The sequence below is a fragment of the Colossoma macropomum genome, unplaced genomic scaffold (genome assembly GCF_904425465.1).
Source record: "Colossoma macropomum unplaced genomic scaffold, Colossoma_macropomum, whole genome shotgun sequence".
NCBI lineage: Eukaryota > Metazoa > Chordata > Actinopteri > Characiformes > Serrasalmidae > Colossoma > Colossoma macropomum.
The window spans coordinates 9,657,236-9,675,893 of NW_023494800.1; the positions used below are offsets into that span (position 1 = coordinate 9,657,236).

General features: G+C 40.6%; 1 protein-coding gene across 1 annotated transcript in view; it reads right to left on the minus strand.

Moving 5' to 3' along the window:
- The window catches only part of zgc:64106 (uncharacterized protein LOC393348 homolog), a 29,165-nt gene extending 13,907 nt beyond the window's left edge, over window positions 1-15,258 (minus strand). The window contains exons 1-4 of the mRNA XM_036588631.1: window positions 14,867-15,258; window positions 5,939-6,178; window positions 2,647-2,736; window positions 2,317-2,505 (exon numbers count right to left, since the gene is read on the minus strand). Coding sequence (XP_036444524.1) covers window positions 2,317-2,505; window positions 2,647-2,736; window positions 5,939-6,178; window positions 14,867-15,029 — 682 coding nt within the window. The 5' untranslated portion in view covers window positions 15,030-15,258. The remainder of the gene's footprint in view (window positions 1-2,316; window positions 2,506-2,646; window positions 2,737-5,938; window positions 6,179-14,866) is intronic.
- Between the last annotated feature and the right edge of the window lie 3,400 nt (window positions 15,259-18,658).

An 18,658-nucleotide genomic window follows, 5' to 3' on the forward strand; every position in this document is an offset into this window, starting at 1 on the left:
TGATATAACTGGACATCAGAGGGAAAAAATAAAATGCAAGAAAAATGTAGCATATAAGTCCCTTAAATTGGTACAGAATCTTAATATTATGCGCCCTTAAAAGGTTCTTCAAACTCTCAAATCCCTTTTTCAAACATGGTTCTTTAGGGAACTAAAAGTGACTCTTCTGTGGCATCGGAATTTTATTTCTGATTACATTCCTTCTTGTCTTCTTTGACCCTAACTGCTATCACATGACTTTAGACCTTTATCCTAATCTCTTTCAGCAAATTCAGCAAAACTGTACTGTAGTGCACAGATTGTCTGTACATTGCCTAGAGTAGCCTTCAGCATGAGCCTTTAATGAAAACAAATTAAAAACACAAACAGTGAAAAAGCTCCACTAAATTATTTGGAAAGTTTCAGTTGGACAAGAAGGAAAGCAATCCAGCATGTTTGATTACTGGAAATGCTTTAATGATTGCTAACTCTTATCATTGCTTCCCAATATTTCTCAAAACTGCAGGCACCACACACACACTTTCTAAGCTGCTTATTCTCCTGGGTCACCGGAGCCTATCCAACTACTCAATAGGCAGAAAACACCCTGGACAGATCACTAGTCACAGGGCAGGCATACACATTTAGAATCTCCAATTCAACTGACTACATGTCTTTGGACTGTGGTAGAAAACAGCTGCAGACATGGGGAGAACATGCAAATGCCACACAGCCCGGCCAGGGAATTGAACCTAGGCCCTCCTTGCTGTGTGGCGACAGTACTACCCACTGCGATGGAATTTTTTGTTGTGTGTTTCAGAACTAAATTTTCCAGTGAAACAATAAGATAACTGTTATCAGTCATCTTCCATGCTTGCTTGAGAATATGACCTTAGTGCACTTTCCCTGGTTAAGGTCAGGAACTATATTCCCATTATAAGAGACTCAGGGCCTGATATGTTGAGACTTTTGTGCCAGCTTTAGGCTCAAATCAAGCGCATTCTGCCTGTGTGTTATGTGTGAAACTGGTGCATGAGCCTAAACAGGCAGTCCATGTGCTGTGTGCATGGAAAAGTGCACAATGCGCTTCTCTTCTTCATGCATATGCTTTTAAGGGGGGGATGTTAGAGGTGTGGCTCATTACATATTCTGCTTAATTTACTAAAGTTTGGGTGACATGCAGCGGCTAGTTTTGAGTCACCTCCACCTTTTAAAAACAGGTGTAAACTTGAGTTTGGGTCTCTAAAGATGTGTTGATGTGAAATGAGACTGCCTGTAACGAGAGCAGAAGGCACAGCTGTTAGATCAGTGAGGCAAAGAACATGTGCTGAAAGAATGTTTCCCATTAAAGTAACCAGTAAATGACCATTACCTCAGCAAAACATGCTCACACAGTCCATGCTATTGTTTCACAACTCTGTTGGATAACAGTCCTGTAGAATGGTGGTGGGAAATCGTTTATTAACACTACAACCTCTTCATCACTGACATTTCATGTTTTGTTTTGTTTGGAGTTTGCTGACTCACGCCAGGTCGGAGTGTGTAAAAATTTCCTGAAAAAAACTGCATGACTCATGGTTAACTAGCCAAAAATATTATCAATATCATCTATAATACTAATAATACAAATAATATTAGTAAAAAAAAATACTAATCATTGATACTAATTAAGTATCAAGTGTACCGAAGTGTTTTATACTACTGACACTGCCCCAAAAATACAAAATGCGAAACACACGACAGTACAGACGCCTCTCATATGCTGCTATAATATAGCTTTTAAATTTGCTAAATATCATAATTCTTAACTTAAAATGGTAGTTCATGTAATAAGTGTTTTTGGACATTTTTAAAGGGTAACTAAACTTTTCAAATTATGTAAAAAAAAAAGAAGAAAGACAACAACAAAAAATATAACATTAAATAGAGCTATAAGGCTTTTGTGCAAAATTTTAGGAAAATGATCACACAACAAAAACACATCATTCTACCATCTTAAAAAACTTTTTTTTAGCATTGAAGCACATTTTTTCACTCGTATGTACACTTTTACTTTATGTGTGTCAGAAAGTGGAGTAACTTTTGCTGCAGATAGAAATCTCGGGAATGTTCTTCAATCAGTTAACCAAATGCTTTAAATTCTTGTATAAGCGGTCAGGCCATTTAAACCTCCTTAGACATACTGGAGTAAATAGTGGAGAAAATTTGAGATTGTGCTGATTTTTTACATGTTGTATGGTGACCACTGTAAGTGAGACTCAGTTTAAAAGCACTACACAATTTTACAAATGTCTTACTAATATTTTTTTATGTTTGCTGATTGCAGCATTGTTCTACCTGTTCCCTGCAGCCTGCGCGCCAGCTCATTGGTCCAGATGATATTGTGGAGCTTGGTGTGATTGTATACACTGTCCAGCCTATAGGTCAAGTTATCGCCATGGAAATGAGAGAAGTCCACTTTTCCTCTCCAGTGGTTTACAGAGGAAACGTTCACAATGCGGGCCGGAGCAGATTTTTTCAGGAGGTCTGATTAGAGGCAAAGGAAAACAGCTCAATCAACAACACGTCAGTGAAATCATCAGATATGCTGCAGTTCATCATTGCGGATGGAGTGTCATAGATGTCGTGCAGCTGCTGAATTAAAGACAAAGAAAGATGAAGTCTGACCTAGAAGTAGATTAGTGAGCAGGAAAGGCCCAACATGATTGGTGGCAAAGGACACTTCCAGTCCATCTGCGGTGACTCCCCTGGGCAGGCCTGCACACAAAGTCATTGTTTTTACATGCACACAGACACACACACACACACACACACACACACACGATAAGTAAGGAAACACATAAAGAGAGTGAGGTGGTGCTGGATAAATACATATTATAGCACATGCTTCACAGAGAACACAATTCCACACACTTTAATTGCTATTTATTTGCTGAAACAAACCAAAAAAACAAAAACATGAAATGTGGCCTGTGCAAAAGTTGTGGCATATTTTATAAATAGAAAGTGTGCAACAACTTGACTTGTGAGTTTAAATTTTTGTACATGACTGTTGGTTTGATAGCAGGACCTGACTGATGTGATTTTCACCCATTTTACCAAGTTTAAGAAGCTAAAAATTCTGATAACTGATAATATTGACTGACAAAAATGTGTATGCTTTCATGGTTGATGTAATTCTGTCAACTGTGAATTGTAAAATATAATTGTTGGTTCTCAGATGTCTAATTTTCACATTCAAGCAAACATTAGATGACCACAACCTCTAAAATACTATAAATATTGTGGTACTGGGGGTGGAGCTTCCCTGCATTCTCATCATTTTTGTTGCTTTCTGCTAATTAGTCAAGTCATCTTTCAAGTCAAGTCATCTTTATTTATAAAGCACATTTAAAAGACAGCGAGTGCTGGCCAAAGTGCTGTACAATAAAATCATATAACACAAACCTATTTTAAAATAATACAAAAAACTAGACATAAAAGAAACGAAAAACAGAAAAGCAATAAAACAATTATATAAAGGAAACTGATGACAAGACGAGTCGACCAAGATAAAACAGACAACTAATAGCATAATCCGCTCAGGACTCAAATGCCTGAGAGAAAAGATAGGTTTTTAAGTTGGACTTAAAAGTGTCCACTGTGGCTGATTCCCTTATAAAAAGTGGAAGATTATTCCAAAGTTTTGGAGCAGCTACAGAAAAGGCCCGATCACCTTTGAATTTCAGCCGAGAGCGAGGAACATCTAAACACAACTGGTTAGAGGAGCGTAAAACACGAGTGGTCGAGCGAAGGTGAAGGAGGTCAGAAATGTAACTTGGAGCCAGGTTATGAAGAGCTTTAAAAACAAACAATAAGGCTTTAAATTCCACCCGGTATTTTACTGGAAGCCAATGCAGTGAAGCCAGTACAGGGGTTATACTTTTCCTTTTCTTGGTACCAGTCAGGAGCCGTGCAGCTGCATTTTGGACCAGCTGCAGACGTGACAGGCTCGACTGACAGATACCCAGGTACAGTGAGTTGCAGTAGTCAACACGAGAGGAAATAAAAGCATGGATAACTGTTTCCAGGTCCTTAAAAGACAGGATGCTTTTGAGCTTAGCAATGTTTCTAAGGTGATAAAAACTTCCTCTAACAACTGTGCTGATTTGTTTCTCAAAGTTTAAGTTGGTGTTGAAGATGAAACCAAGGTTCTTTACATGGTCATGCACATTAGTAATCAAAGGTCCCAGATCATTGGCTATAACACTAACCGAGGCAGGATTTCTAAAGATAATAATGTCAGTTTTGTCTTGGTTTAACTTAAGGAAATTCTTAGACATCCAGCACTCGACATCCCTCAAACAATCAAACAAGAGATGTAAGGAACAGTTTTTGCTTGGGTTAAGCGGAAGGTATATCTGTGTGTCATCCGCATAGCAATGGTATGAGATATTGTATTTCTGGAAGATAGACCCAAGAGGGAGCATATATAGAGAAAAAAGAATAGGTCCCAGAATGGATCCCTGAGGAACACCACAAGTGATAGGTGCTGGAGAGGAAGAGAAAGATTGACCCAACCTAACAGAGAAGGTTCGATTTTCTAAATATGAGGCAAACCACTTTAATGCTACCCCCTGGATGCCAACACCATACTTCAGGCGATCTAGCAAGATGGTATGGTCGATAGTGTCAAAGGCTGCACTTAGGTCTAAAAGAATAAGAATAGCACAACTGCCAGAATCCACAGCTAGAAGTAGGTCATTTAAAACGTTAAGAAGAGCAGACTCTGTACTATGAAGGACTCTGAAACCTGACTGAAACCTGTCCTGGATGTTAAATTGGTTTAGAAAAGAACACAGTTGCTGAAAGACAACTTTTTCTAAGACTTTTGCCAAGAAAGGAAGCTTAGAGATTGGTCTAAAATTAATTAGCTAATTAGTTAGTTAGAGCTAACTAATTAGCTCTTCTTACTGTTAATTATCTTAATTTATCCATTCTCTTCAGACAAAGATTATGTGTTATAACAATATTTTTATGCTGAAGGTTAGGTTTGAATACATTTTACATGTTTGTGTTATCACTACTTTGCAAATACATGCATGCACCATGTCTCCTCTGGCGGCAGAATGAAATGAGATTAAGGCGCCATCACTAAATTCTCAGAACTGATTGTTGGCGAGACGCTCAGTTTAACAGGGCTAACCATGATGTTGAAGCTGATGACTGCCAACTTAGCAGTCTTGGTAGAGTTAATATGAACATGAAGCCACTAAAATCCTCCACATGAGCAACTGTAATATTAGAGGTTTGTTCATCAATATGAAATAAGCAGCTACTGGTGCTTTAACTGTGACTTTTGCTGATATTGATAAATTAATGGAAATATAAAAGGAAATTCCACTGATTCTTCAAAATTTCTGTGTAAATCATTCGGTTTGATATGAAACAGTTAATGGTAGACAAACATACCAGCTCAGAGTTCTTTACAGTGGTGGTGATAGGAACCTGGTGTCATGATATAGCCATTTTATTGTCTAATATGACCAGTGAACCTACATGTGTCATCTGAGTTTATGTGTAATATTGCTAATGATATTATAGTGGTCAGTCTTTTTTGGAGACTTCTTAATTCCTCTCTCCACCATGACTAATTTTTTATATGTGTTTTAGACCAAATTACTGTCTCTAAACTATTGAAAATCAATGCCACTTTGTGTAATAACTTTCTGTGTGATAACTTTCTGTGGTGTGGCATTTAGAGGCTTTGAACAGTTTGAATATCTGGTTCCTATCACTATCACTGTAAACAGAGTCGGTAGGTTTCTCTACAGTGTCACATTTCACATTAAACCACTCTGAGTGACTTTGTTTCCATTATTTCATTATGCAAAAAATTTTGAAAAATTAGTGGACTACCATAATCAGTCAATTTTGGGCCCTAGTAGATAGACTGACCAATTTATACATAGACTAATACCTGAAGCCCCAGCGTTATTGACGAGTATGTGGAGCTCCTTCTCCTCCTCTAGGATTTGAGCTGCGAATTTGCGGACGGATTCGAGGGAGGATGTATCAATCAGCCGCAGGTGAACGTTTTGGTTGCCGCTCTGCTGGCGAATGTCCTCCAGCGCCGCTGTCCCACGAGCCTCACTTCTGCAGGCCAGAATGACCCGCGCCCCACGTCGTGCAAAGTCCAAGGCAATGAACTTTCCTATCCCTGAAAGAGAGATAGAGGGAGGATAGATAAACGGTGTAGCAGAGTGTGAACAACAGGTTGAAAGTTGAAAATACAGGATCACCTTAGTTTGCAAAGAGGAAAACCTGCACTATAAAGCTGTGATTGAATATGTTTAGATGTCTACCTACATTAGCGGTCCAATATATATATAGTACTGTATATAGTCAGAAACCATCCTTCATTTATTTAACCCCTTAGAATCCCAGGCTTATTACATACATCATTATTCATTAACTACATGGACTACAATGCACACTGGCTTAGTTATTCTTAGGTTATAGAAGTGTGAAGTAAAACTTTGGACCGGCCAGTGGACCCTGGCCATTTAAAGTTAACCCCTTAAATCCCAGGCTTATTACATACTAACGCTTATTTTTCTGTGACAACAGGAACTTCAGTGCAAACTGGCTGGGCTATTCTTAAGTTATAGAAGTGTATAACAAAACTTTTGGGCCCTGGCCATTTAAGAGGTTAATATCCAGTCAAAATGGCCGTTACATGAGGCAAATTAATGAAGAGTGGTCTCTGACCTCTGCATAGTTCTGTAGGTGTAGAGAAAATACAGACTGCAGCATCTCTATAGATCACGCCCTCCATGCTGTTCATCAATCTTCACTTTCTAACCAAAGCACTGCTGTTGACAAGGGTGGTGGATCATATTCAGCCCAGCAGGGACACTAACATGGCAGTGTGTGTGTGGCACTGGTCTCCAGTTGTGGAGAATGCACAACAGATGGGCATTCTCTAACTGTACACCAGCAAGGAAGAGCTACAAGGGTGGTGTTTCCAATAAAAAGGCCAATTATTGCACACACAGTTGTGCACACATTAATCGTGTAATATATGTCTTATATAATTATACTAATTACAAAAATATGATTTCATATGATTCATTTAATGAGTCATTCTTCATATGCAATTCCTTCTCTTCTTGTTTTTAAGCCCCATCCCTCGACTGTCTACGGTTTCCACAACACTTTCAGTAAATTCAGAAAGCCATGTTTTGCAGCATGTGGTTGATTTGCATGTTGAATAATCACCAGTGTCTTGGAGCATCTTTAAAACTCACTGGGCTAAAGAGTACAGAATGGGGGAGCTGGAAACTAATCGTCTGGAAGAAATACCATCTTCCAGACACAGATGTTTATCAAATTCTCATTAAACTCCTCAAGAGGCTTGAGTTACACAGTCCAAAGTCCAAAAAAGAAACAAGAGGTTTTTTTTCCTCTGCAGCTGTTTACTGTGTGAGTAACTTGTTTCACATTACACCCCTAAAAAAGAAAACCAACACATTCTGTCTCTAACTAGACATATGTGTTCAGTTGGAAACGATACATTTTGTGCCACTTTTAACACCAAATGTGTCGAAATATTTCCATACCCAGTCATGGATGAAACATTTTGGGTTACTTCTGATACAAAATGTGTTAAATCAAAAACAATATGACCCAAACAGTGTTAAAATGTGTAACACAAGTTAGTGTGTTGTTATTTAACGCATCACTTTTTTAGAGTGTAGGCTGACAAACAAGGGAGAACAAGCTACACGTCTTACTACTTTGGACCTGGACATGGGTCACTAAATCATTACAGCTGCAGAGAAACCACACAGTGAAGCCAAAAGACGCAATGACTTTTACAGGACAGTTAACTGTAGATCTTATGCGGACTTTACACTATATGGACAAAAGTATTGGGACATCTACACACTACACATGTGGAAATTGTCAGGTCAGGCACTGATGTTGGACGAGAGGGCCTGGCTTACAATCTCCGTTCTAGTTCATCCTAAAGTTATTTGATGGGGTTGAGGTCAGGGCTCTGTGCGGGCCAGTCAAGTTCTTCCACACCGAACTCACCCAGCCATGCCTTTATGGACCTTGCTTTGTGCACTGGGGTTCAGTCATGTTGGAACAGATAAGGGTCTTTCCCAAACTGTTCCCACAAAGTTGGAAGCATACAATTGTGCAAAATCTATTGGTATGATGAAGTCTAAGATGTTCCTTCACTGGAACTAAGGGTTCTAGGCCAACCCCTGAAAAACAACCCCATACAATTATCCCTCCTCCACCAAACTTTACAGTTGCCACAGTGCAGTCAGGCAGGTAATGTTCCCGAGCCCAGTGACAGTGTGCTCTACATCACTCCCTGCTGATGCTTGGCATTGAGCACTTTGATCCTAGGCTTGTGTGTAACTGCTCGGTCATGGAAACTGTAACATCTTCACTCTTTCGCCTGGTCTTTCTGTGTTTTTGCCTTTTTCTTGGTTTCCTAGTGCTGTGTGTTTTTGTTTATCTGACATGTGCTTTTGTTGTCATGTTGGCTCCTCCCCTGTCCTGCCCTGTCTTCACCTGTTCTTTGTCTCCCTGCCCCGCCCTCTTATTTGTCTCAGGTGTTTCTCGTTTTCTGTTGGTATTTATACCCCTGTGTTTTCTCAGTCCCGGTGTCTTGCATTGTGTCTATATACCCTGCTGTGGTCTCTTGTGTAATGTTGGTTTACTTTGTTTTGTCATGGATTTATCTGTTCCACTCACCACTGGCTCTGTGTTTTTGGACTTTGAACCTCCTTTAATTAAAAGCAACTCGCACTTGCATCCTGCCTCAAAGCCTCCTTCGTTACAGAATGCAAGACCAAACAAGGATGCAGCGAGTCTTGTTCTCCCCCAAGAGGGAGAGCATAAATATCTGGAAGAATTACTCTCTGCTCTCCAGTCTGGGGAATCTCTTCTCCTTCCTTCGTTAATGGCCACCCCTAGTGAGTATGATGGTGAAGATGACACTTGTGAGGGATTTATCATGCAGTGCAGATTCTACCTTCAATATTTACAATGTCCTCCCCCACCAGACATTGTAAAAGTTTTGTTCTTACAGACTTTTCTCAGGGGCAAGGCCCTAGAGTGGGCTGATATTGTCCTTTAGAAAAGGGCTAAAGAAGCAAGGACTGTGGAGGGATTTTTTAAGTTGCTGCAAGCAAGATTTTCTCAGTTACTGTGCAAGGAGCTGCTTCTTGAGGCCTCTGCTAAGCCAGGGGGCCGTCCTTCTGGTGAGGGCGCCGCAGCAGGGCCGCCTGCCCCCGAGGACGTCGCAGCAGGCCCGCCTGCCCCCGAGGACGTCGCAGCAGGCCCGCCTGCCTCCAAGGACGTCAGTGTGGTCCAGCCCGTACCCAAGGACAGCGCAGCGTCTCCTCGCCAGCCGGTTTCTGATTTCCCTGACCAGCCGGCCTCCGAGTCTCCAGACCTGCCTATAGTTCCTATGTCTCCTGTTCGTGTTCCTGCTCCAAGGGCCTCTCCTTTCCTGTTCCTGCTCCGAGGGCCTCTCCGGTTCCTGTTCCTGCTCCCAGGGCCTCTCCTGTTCCTGTTCCTGCTCCGAGGGCCTCTACGGTTCCTGTGCCGGCCCCTCAGCGCCCCGCTCCAGCGCCGGCCCCTCAGCGCCCCGCTCCAGCGCCGGCCCCTCAGCGCCCCGCTCCAGCGCAGGCCCCTCAGCGCCCTGCTCCCGCTTCAGTTCCACGTTACGTTCCATGGTCTCCTCCACATCCTGTTCCAGTCCCTGCTCAGCCACCTTTTCAGTTCCCTGCCAGACCACACTTCCAGCTCTCTCAGTCTGACCCCAATTCTGTGTTTCCTTCTGTGTTTGCCCAATCTCCACTCCATAGTTTTGTTTCTGTCCCCATCACCTTGTATATTCCTGTACCAGTCTCCATCAGTGTTCCTGTTTTTGTGTCTGGTCTTTTGGTACCCATCCCTGTTCATGTGTCTGTCCCTGTACCAGTGACCCTGTCTGTTCTTGTACCCATGTCTGTATTGAATTCCTCTCCTGTTCTGCCATTTGTCCAGCCTCCTACCCAGTCTTTTCTCCAGTCACCTGTCTGTCCCACTGTCCAGTCCTTTATCCCATCTTCTGTCCAGCCCGTAGTCCCGCCTCATGTTTTGTCTTCGGTCTCCAGCTCAGTCTCCTGTCTCGTCTGCTGTCTTGTCTCAGGTCCAGTTTCCTCTCTGTTCTCCAGTGCCATCTTCAGTTTTCCCTCCTGTCTCATCTCCAGTCCAGTCTCCTGTTCTCGTTCCACTTTCATCTAAAGTTTCGTCTCCAGTCTTGTCTCATGTTTCCTCTTCTGTCCAGCCTCATAATCCATGTCTTGTCCCATCCTTTGTTCAGTCCACAGTCCAGTATCCCATCCAGCACTTTGTCTAGTCTTATGTCCAGTCTTTTGACTAGTTTCCTGTCCATTCCCCTGTCCAGTTTCCTGTGCATTCCTGTCTAGTTTCTTAGGTCTGTCTCTTGTCCAGCTCTTGTTTTCAGCTTTCCCCTCTGAGACAGCTCCCGTGGTGTGTTCCTTTTCGCGCCTCGGGAGCTGCGCGTTAGAGGGGAGGCTTCTGTAACATCTGTTCACTCTTTCGCCTGGTCTTTCTGTGTTTTTGCCTTTTTCTTGGTTTCCTAGTGCTGTGTGTTTTTGTTTATCTGACATGTGCTTTTGTTGTCATGTTGGCTCCTCCCCTGTCCTGCCCTGTCTTCACCTGTTCTTTGTCTCCCTGCCCCGCCCTCTTATTTGTCTCAGGTGTTTCTCGTTTTCTGTTGGTATTTATACCCCTGTGTTTTCTCAGTCCCGGTGTCTTGCATTGTGTCTATATACCCTGCTGTGGTCTCTTGTGTAATGTTGGTTTACTTTGTTTTGTCATGGATTTATCTGTTCCACTCACCACTGGCTCTGTGTTTTTGGACTTTGAACCTCCTTTAATTAAAAGCAACTCGCACTTGCATCCTGCCTCAAAGCCTCCTTCGTTACAGAAACCCATTGTGTGAAGCTCCTGATGCGCAGTTCTTTTGCTGATGTTGCTTCCAGAGGCAATTTAGTGAGAGATTCAACAGAGGATAGGCACTGTGCGCTTCAGTACTTGTTTGCCCTTCTCTGTGAGTTTGCATGGTCTATCGCTTTGTGGCTAAGCTGTTGTTGCTCCTAGGTGCTTCCATTTCATAACAATAGCACTTACAGTTGACTGGGGCAGATCTAGCAGGACAGAATTTTCACAAACTGACTTGTGGCAAAGGTGGCATCCTAAGACAGTGCCACGTTTAAAGTCACTGAGCTCTTCAGTACAACCCATTCTATTGCCAATGTTTGTCTTTTGAGATTGCAAGGCTATGTGCTTGATTTTATACACCTGTTATCAATGGGTGTGGCTGTAACACCTGAACTCAATAATTTGGAGGGTACCAGCCTTGGCACAACAATCGACACTGTTAGCAGATGCAGTCACGTGAAAAAGATTAGGTGCCCCTGGTCAAATGACATGTTTTGTTGATTTTCTATGTGAATAATAAGTGAATAATGACATGTGAATAATAACAATCTAGACGATTAAATGGTTGAAATGCAAATAAAGTCACTCAGAGTAGTTTTGTGCAAAATGCTCCAATCTAGAGAAATTTACCAAGTCAGAATTGTTCACAGTGGTGGTGATAGGAACCAGACATCTGAAAAATGTAATGCCTCTGAAAGCTCCCTCATAGAAAGCTATCAGATGAAATGGTTAGATAGAAGCAAAATAGTCCCCCAGAAAAGCTTATTTTTTCAGATTCATCACTTTTTTACCATCATCAACATATAAAACTTGGAAGGTACCTGTATGTTCACTGGTGGGTTTGGATAGTAAATAAAATGGCTATATTGGTATTGTGACTCCTGGTTCCTATCACCATCACTGTAAAGATATTCAGAGTCTGTAAGTTTCTCTGTAATGAACCATTTCACGTCAAACCACTCCGAGTGACTCCGTCTACATCTCAAGGACTGAATTATTCAGAAAATTAAAAAAATTGGTGGAATTCCCCTTTAACAAATTCTCTATGGAGAACACTACTGCACATTTAAATACACAGTTACTGTTTAGTTGCTAAATTTAATATATTGGGAAAAGTAATAAAATGGCCTAAAATGTTATATTTTGTGTTTATTTCTTTCAAATAAACAGAAGTTGTGCATTGGGGAGAAAAAAAAAGTTTTAAATGTTTACATTTGTTCCCTGTAGAGCTGTAGTGTTAACATATTTTCTCTTAGAAAATAAACAAAGCATGTAATTGGACTAGATGTGTTCAAGCCCTTGCATACATCTGTACATACAATACATACAACTGGTCATCAGTGAAGGCATAAATACTTCAAAGGCATTTGTTATATCCTGTCTGCACATCCTATGACATATGGCAAACTAGGTGATTTCAGTAGTACGCTGCCATTGTTTCTAACCTGCTAAAATCTTAGGCATATTACATACTAAGGCTTATTATTCAGTAACTATAGGTATTTCAGTGCAAACTGCCTGAGCTATTCTTAGTTTATAGAAGTGTGTAATAAAACTTTGGTGGGCTTGCTGGTGGGCCATTTAAGGAATTAAGTATTTATGAACACTTTCTGTCCTTATGAATGAGATTATTCTCATGCAAAGAAGAATAAAGAGGCCTTAAGCAATACTCCAGCAAAAGTGCTGCTACTTCTAATGAAACAATGACTCAAGTATGAGCAAAAGTAAGTATGTTTTCTATGGAACTGCAGGAGAGTTCTTAGTACATCCAGCAACTATTAGCATAGAAACTGAAGAGTGTGAAATGCTGTTGGATTCTTCTCTCTTTCACTGTAAAAAATGTGAAAAATGAAATCCCCACAAGGAAAAAATGCCAGATGGGACTGTGTGATAGAAGAAGTGCCAGTTAGTTGAGTAGACTTCTCATTTTTTGCACTGTTCGGATCTTTAAAATGCTTATGCTCCAAATTGGAGGATATGAGTAAAAGCAAAGCAGTAGATGATGTTACCATCAGGATACAATAAAATTAAACCCAGGCTTTTGGAATATAATGTGGAGGACTAAAATGAAAACATGGGAAAAAATGACAAACACCTTCAAATTGTACTTGAGTGCCCAGACTGCAGAATAAAATTAACTATTTAATGACCCTAATCCCTAAGTCTACTCTTATATAATGCAATTTTGAATGTATTAACTTTAAAAAGTAAGTCGACTTGCTGCAATATCATTGAACTTCTAACAGAATGAGATAGAATGTCTTATGTTCTGTTATCTTATCATTTGAAGTTCACTGAACTCAAAATTTTATTGCAGCAAGCTGAATTACTTTTTTAAGACAGCTAAACATTTTTATAGTGTATTACATTATGTTTTTCATATGTTATTCTCAATAATGCACATTTGATTGATACATAGAGTTAACTTTGTGTATTTTAGCACAATGACTTTATATACTTCATGACCAGTGCTGTGGCCTAGTGCAAACAGTCAGTCTGTACAATGTGTATGGTGGGTTAAATGAATTTAATTTTGCTCATTTAAGTGAAACCTAAGGTTTTAAAGAGGAATTTCACTTGTTTTTCAAAGATTTTGCATATTTAATTGAACACCAAGTTATTCGGAGTGGTTAGAGGTGAAATGTACTGCTGCAGAGAACCTTACAGAGTGTTGGTGATATAAACCAGATGTCTGAAGAGTTTAATGCTTCGAACAGCTCCCTCACAGAAAGCTAGTACATGAAGTGGTTACAGTCCATTGCTGTATGCCTGAGATATTGTTTCATTATGGTTTTGAGATTAGGTTTTGGCACAAAATATATTTATTTACTTATTTCTTAAATGCATTAATGGTGGAAATATACACAGAGGGTATTGCAGGGCAAAATAGTCACCCTTACTATTTATACTTATTATATTTTTTCAATTTATCAATATTTTAATATCATCAACATTACATTTAACTCAGTAGTCATGCACAGGTTCACTGGTCATTTTGGACAGTAAATTAAATGGCTATGTTTGCATGTAGACATCATGACCCCCTGGTTCCAATCACCATCACTGTAAAGAAATATAAGTCGCTAGAGGGGAACTCCACCAACTCAGAATTGTTCACAGTGGTGGTGATAGGAACCAGATTTCTGAAGAGCGTAATGTCTCTAAAAGCTTCCTCACAGAAAATTATCACATGAAATGCTTATGAATACACTGGCTGAGACATTGTTTTATGGTGGTCGTGTGATAATGTTGTGGTCTAAAATGCATTTTAATCAATTTATTTGAATCAATTCATGAAGGAGGGTGTACTTGAAGGGTGGAGGAGTACATGAAGGGCATTCTAAGGCGAAACAGTTCCCAAAGAAAACTTTTTTTTTTCAGATTAATGACTGTTTTACCATCATCATCATTATAAAAACTCAGATGACGTGTAGCTTCGCTAGGGGTTTTGAACACTAAATAAAATGGCTTTATCTGCATTGTAGACATGAGACTCCTGGGTACTATCACCATCACTCTAAAGAAATCTAAATAAGTTTCTCTACAATACACTACTTCATATCAACCCACTTCGAATGACTTTGTTTACATCACAAGGACTAAATTATACAGATATTTTGAAAAATGGGTGGAGTTGCCCTTTACGTTTCTCTGCAATGTACCCTACCGCATCAAACCACTCTGAATGACGTTGTTTACATCTCAAGAACTGAATTATACAGAAATTTTGAAAAACCTGTGGCATTCCCCTTTCATAAATAAAGAAATGTTCTGAAAACCTGGTAATAATAAAGGTAATACACATTAAGGACTTAAAGACGATTAAAGGCGCTAATGGTGCCGCTGGTGTGGTGTGGTGGGCTCAGTGTACCTGTGTTCGCTCCGGTCACGATCGCTGTTTTGCCCGTGAGTTTAAGTGGACACGCGCGCGGGAGCCAGCGGCCTCTCCGCTGCGCGCGCGTCACCAAGCCCAGAACCATGGTGCAGACGAACCACAGCGGGTGAGAGAAGAGATCCGTGTAGTGCCAGGTCATTTGGAGAGCGACAAGTTCCAGCTCACAGCGCTGCGGGGTGTTTCAGTCAGCGACGGCAACCTGCGCGCTCTCGGTGGAGACGAATACCCGCGCGCGAGCAAAGTCCAGCACTACAATCCAGTTCAACTCTGATGCCCAATAAAATCCAGCACAGCCCGGTTTAGCACTCTTGACCCACAGAGGTCCAGCGCGCTCCTCTGGCCATGGTGGCTGTGGGCAGAGCTCTTAAACTAAGCAGACTTCACCAGGACCGGCCCCTTTGATCTGAAGAGCCCACAGTCGCTGATAGGCGACACTAATGAACTCCAGCTTTGCTCCAGTGTGTGTTACTCTGTTTTATTGTAAGCCAAACTTTTATTATTCCATATGTATTTGGTCTGATACTACGGAGCCCCTAAGGGGTCGTGGTTAGGTAAATGACATTGCGTTCCCTCGCAAATGTTTTCGTTCCCTCGCAAATGTTTTGCATTACGATGCAACGGTTTGCGTTCACTTGCAAAAGTTGTGCTTTGCTTAAGCTCAGACATGAAGCAGCTCACTGAATTTTCTTCTCAAAATCAAACAAGATTCTGCTGTTAGCGACGCAAACTGAAACTGAGGTCGAGTGTCCTCGTACAGTTAAAGCTACATGTACAGAGACTGTAGAGAACAATTGCTGAATAAACCCAGCATAGACTGGCGGAACTGGGCTTTTAACGTTAAATATGCTAAAAACAAAGCTCTAATGTAGGCAGTGTAGTTGGGCACCTCTGGTCCTACCTTTGCTTGCTGTATGACCAGCATATATTTTCGAGGGAACGCATTTTATTTGCAAGGGAACCCAAAACATTTGCAAGGGAACGCAAAACATTTGCGAGAGAATGCAATGTCATTAACTTTTTTTTTTAAAACCACGGCCCCTTAGGAGCTCCCTATGATACCCTGTAAATCCATTTTGTCCTTCTATTACTTTATTTCTTTATGCCATTAACACCAGCCGCCCTTTGGATTGTGAATGTTTCATGACAAAATGAGTAAAATGAGCAAATCATATATAAAATTACTTTTTATTTTACATTTTATATATATATGTTTATAAATATTTTATAAATATATATATATATATATATATAATATATATATATATATATTTTATTAATCATTTTATTACATTGACATTATAAGAGTTTTTTTCCTTCTCGTATCAGGAGTTACTCCGTTGCTCCTCCAGCCGATGAGATTAAAAATGGTTTCTAAACTTGCAAAAAGTCTACACCACACGCCCCTCAAAAAAGGGTATCCGGCCTGGCTTATCTCCTTTCCTTCGAAAGTAAAACCAGTTTAAACCAGTACATCAACTGTTCGTTTGTTTACATGCACACACATGGAAGTGAAATCACACTGGCACTCAATCCAGAATGATTATGACCTCAAGTGGTTCAACTGTGTTATTACAGCAGCCTGTGAGATCCTCATATACTGGATTGGGTGACCTGGTGGAGCTGAGGGTCCAGACTAATGCTGTGTCCCATATCATGGAAAACTACGGAGCCCTGCTGGTGACATCCTGAATATATAAAAATAATGTGTGACCATGCCAAACTAAAGCATGGGAATGAGATCCTAATGTGTGGCCAAGACTTAGTAAGGTGTGGGAATGAGTTAATTAAGTTGTGGCCATGACTTAGTAAAGCGTGAGAACAAGATAATGCCTTATTAAGCTGTGGTCAGGGCTCAATTTAGTATCTCGTTCACATGCCTGATGAAGTTGGCCCATGACTTAATTATCTCGTTCCCACGCCTTACTAAGTTGTGGCCACGCATTAATTTTATTTATATGGAATGTCACCAGCAGGGCCCCGTAGAAAACCGAATTTTTGAGTTTGATGTAGAAAGTAAACTTTGTTACAAAACGTACTATTGACTCTCCAGCCCACACAGTCCATATGTGTGAACTACTCTGCAGAAACAAACTGAACAGCCTCACAAAAGCTAATGCATTTTGATATATCCACCCATCCACCTATTCATCCAATAGTAGTTTAGCTCCACCCATTCTCACTGAGGTTACATGGAGAGGCAGTTCAGAACAGAGGCAGCCAATCAGAAGAGAGATCGTTTATATGTCAGTCTTACAGGCACAATAACAGAAAACTCCGTTCGGTTTTTGGTGCAAAAAAAAAAATCACGCAAATGTCAAAAGTGGACTTCAGAAAGGAGAAAAGAGAAAATGGAGGACAGGGAGCTTTTAACAAAGAAGTTCGACTGCAGACTGAGATTTGTCTGTCAATCTAGCGTGTATGCAGCAGCCTTACAATTATTCGATTTTTGATACTAATAGTGCACCAGTTGGAATGTCTCAGAGGGCGTAGGCTGTTAGCTGTGATGTGCAGTATCTCAGCACAGCAGGCACTGAATAAACACAGGCAACTCACTGATAGACATGCAGTCCACTCATGTGCCCATTACTGTGTTGCCATTAGTATTCCACCATTAACCCCAGTAGGTCTGATCAAATTAGTTATATTAGTCTCACTATTATAGCTATTATAGCTATCACTGTTTATAAGTATGGTGATAGCAAGGTAGAGTTAAAAAGAGAAGTGTTTCAATGTGAATGTGCATTTAATAGTCTGAAGTTTACCCACTTCTCCTCTGTGTATTTACACACATTAACATTTGCTGTTATTTTCAAGGATGCAAATATACAAGCACACTCTTTTTTTCTTTCTTTCTTTCTTTCTTTCTTGCTTTCTTAGCTATGTAGCTATTCTAGAGTCACTGCTTTTTTCTTTTCAATAAATAAATAAAAGTCAGGTTCAAGAGACCCACAAAGACTGATGGGTAGAATTTCCTGCAGATTCCAGTAAAGTGATAAACCGTTGTTCGCTACTGCCAGTGCAGTCTGAAGTTCCCCTCCAATGGAATTTGTTTGCTCCCTACATTCCTTATTTATACAGGGTATAAATACCCTGTGCTGTACACTTTGAAGGGAACTATGAGGGTGATCGGAATGCGCCTTATGACTCTGCAGGACAATCTGAACCAAAATGTCTATCAACTGCGGTTCTCTTAACTGTCACCCTGTGCTCAAGTGTGTAGGGAACCTAACAGTACCGCTTAGGGACCCTGTGGAATGGAACACAGCTTTTGTGTTTCTACTTTTTAAGTCCTGAACTGTGCTTCCTTTGTGTAATATTTTTCTAAGTTTAACACTTGTTTTGTTTCTGGGTTCTGTTAAATGGATTTGTCTTCATTGTTAGAAATATAGGTTCTGTGCAGGTACATTTTTCGGTCATCAAGGTACAAACAATGTAAATATTCCCTCAACGGTACAACAGTGGATTTAACGTCCAATTGTGAACCTTAAAAAAGTTTTTTTCCAGGTGAAAAGTTCATATTTATATCTTTTCATAACCTAATGTTTTAAAACAGAACAATAAAATAAAAAGCCTGGAGACGAGACGGGGTGTGTGGAGTCAATACAACTTAGAAAATATCATTTCAATGGATTATGGTACAGCTGTGTTCCCAGACTAAAGGTACTGAGATGTATTCTTGAGGATACCACCCCAGTGACAAGAGGGGTACTGCCCCAGTGACAGTTTCCTACCTTTATTTCTGAGAGTGTTCTGGGTACCTGCCTTCCT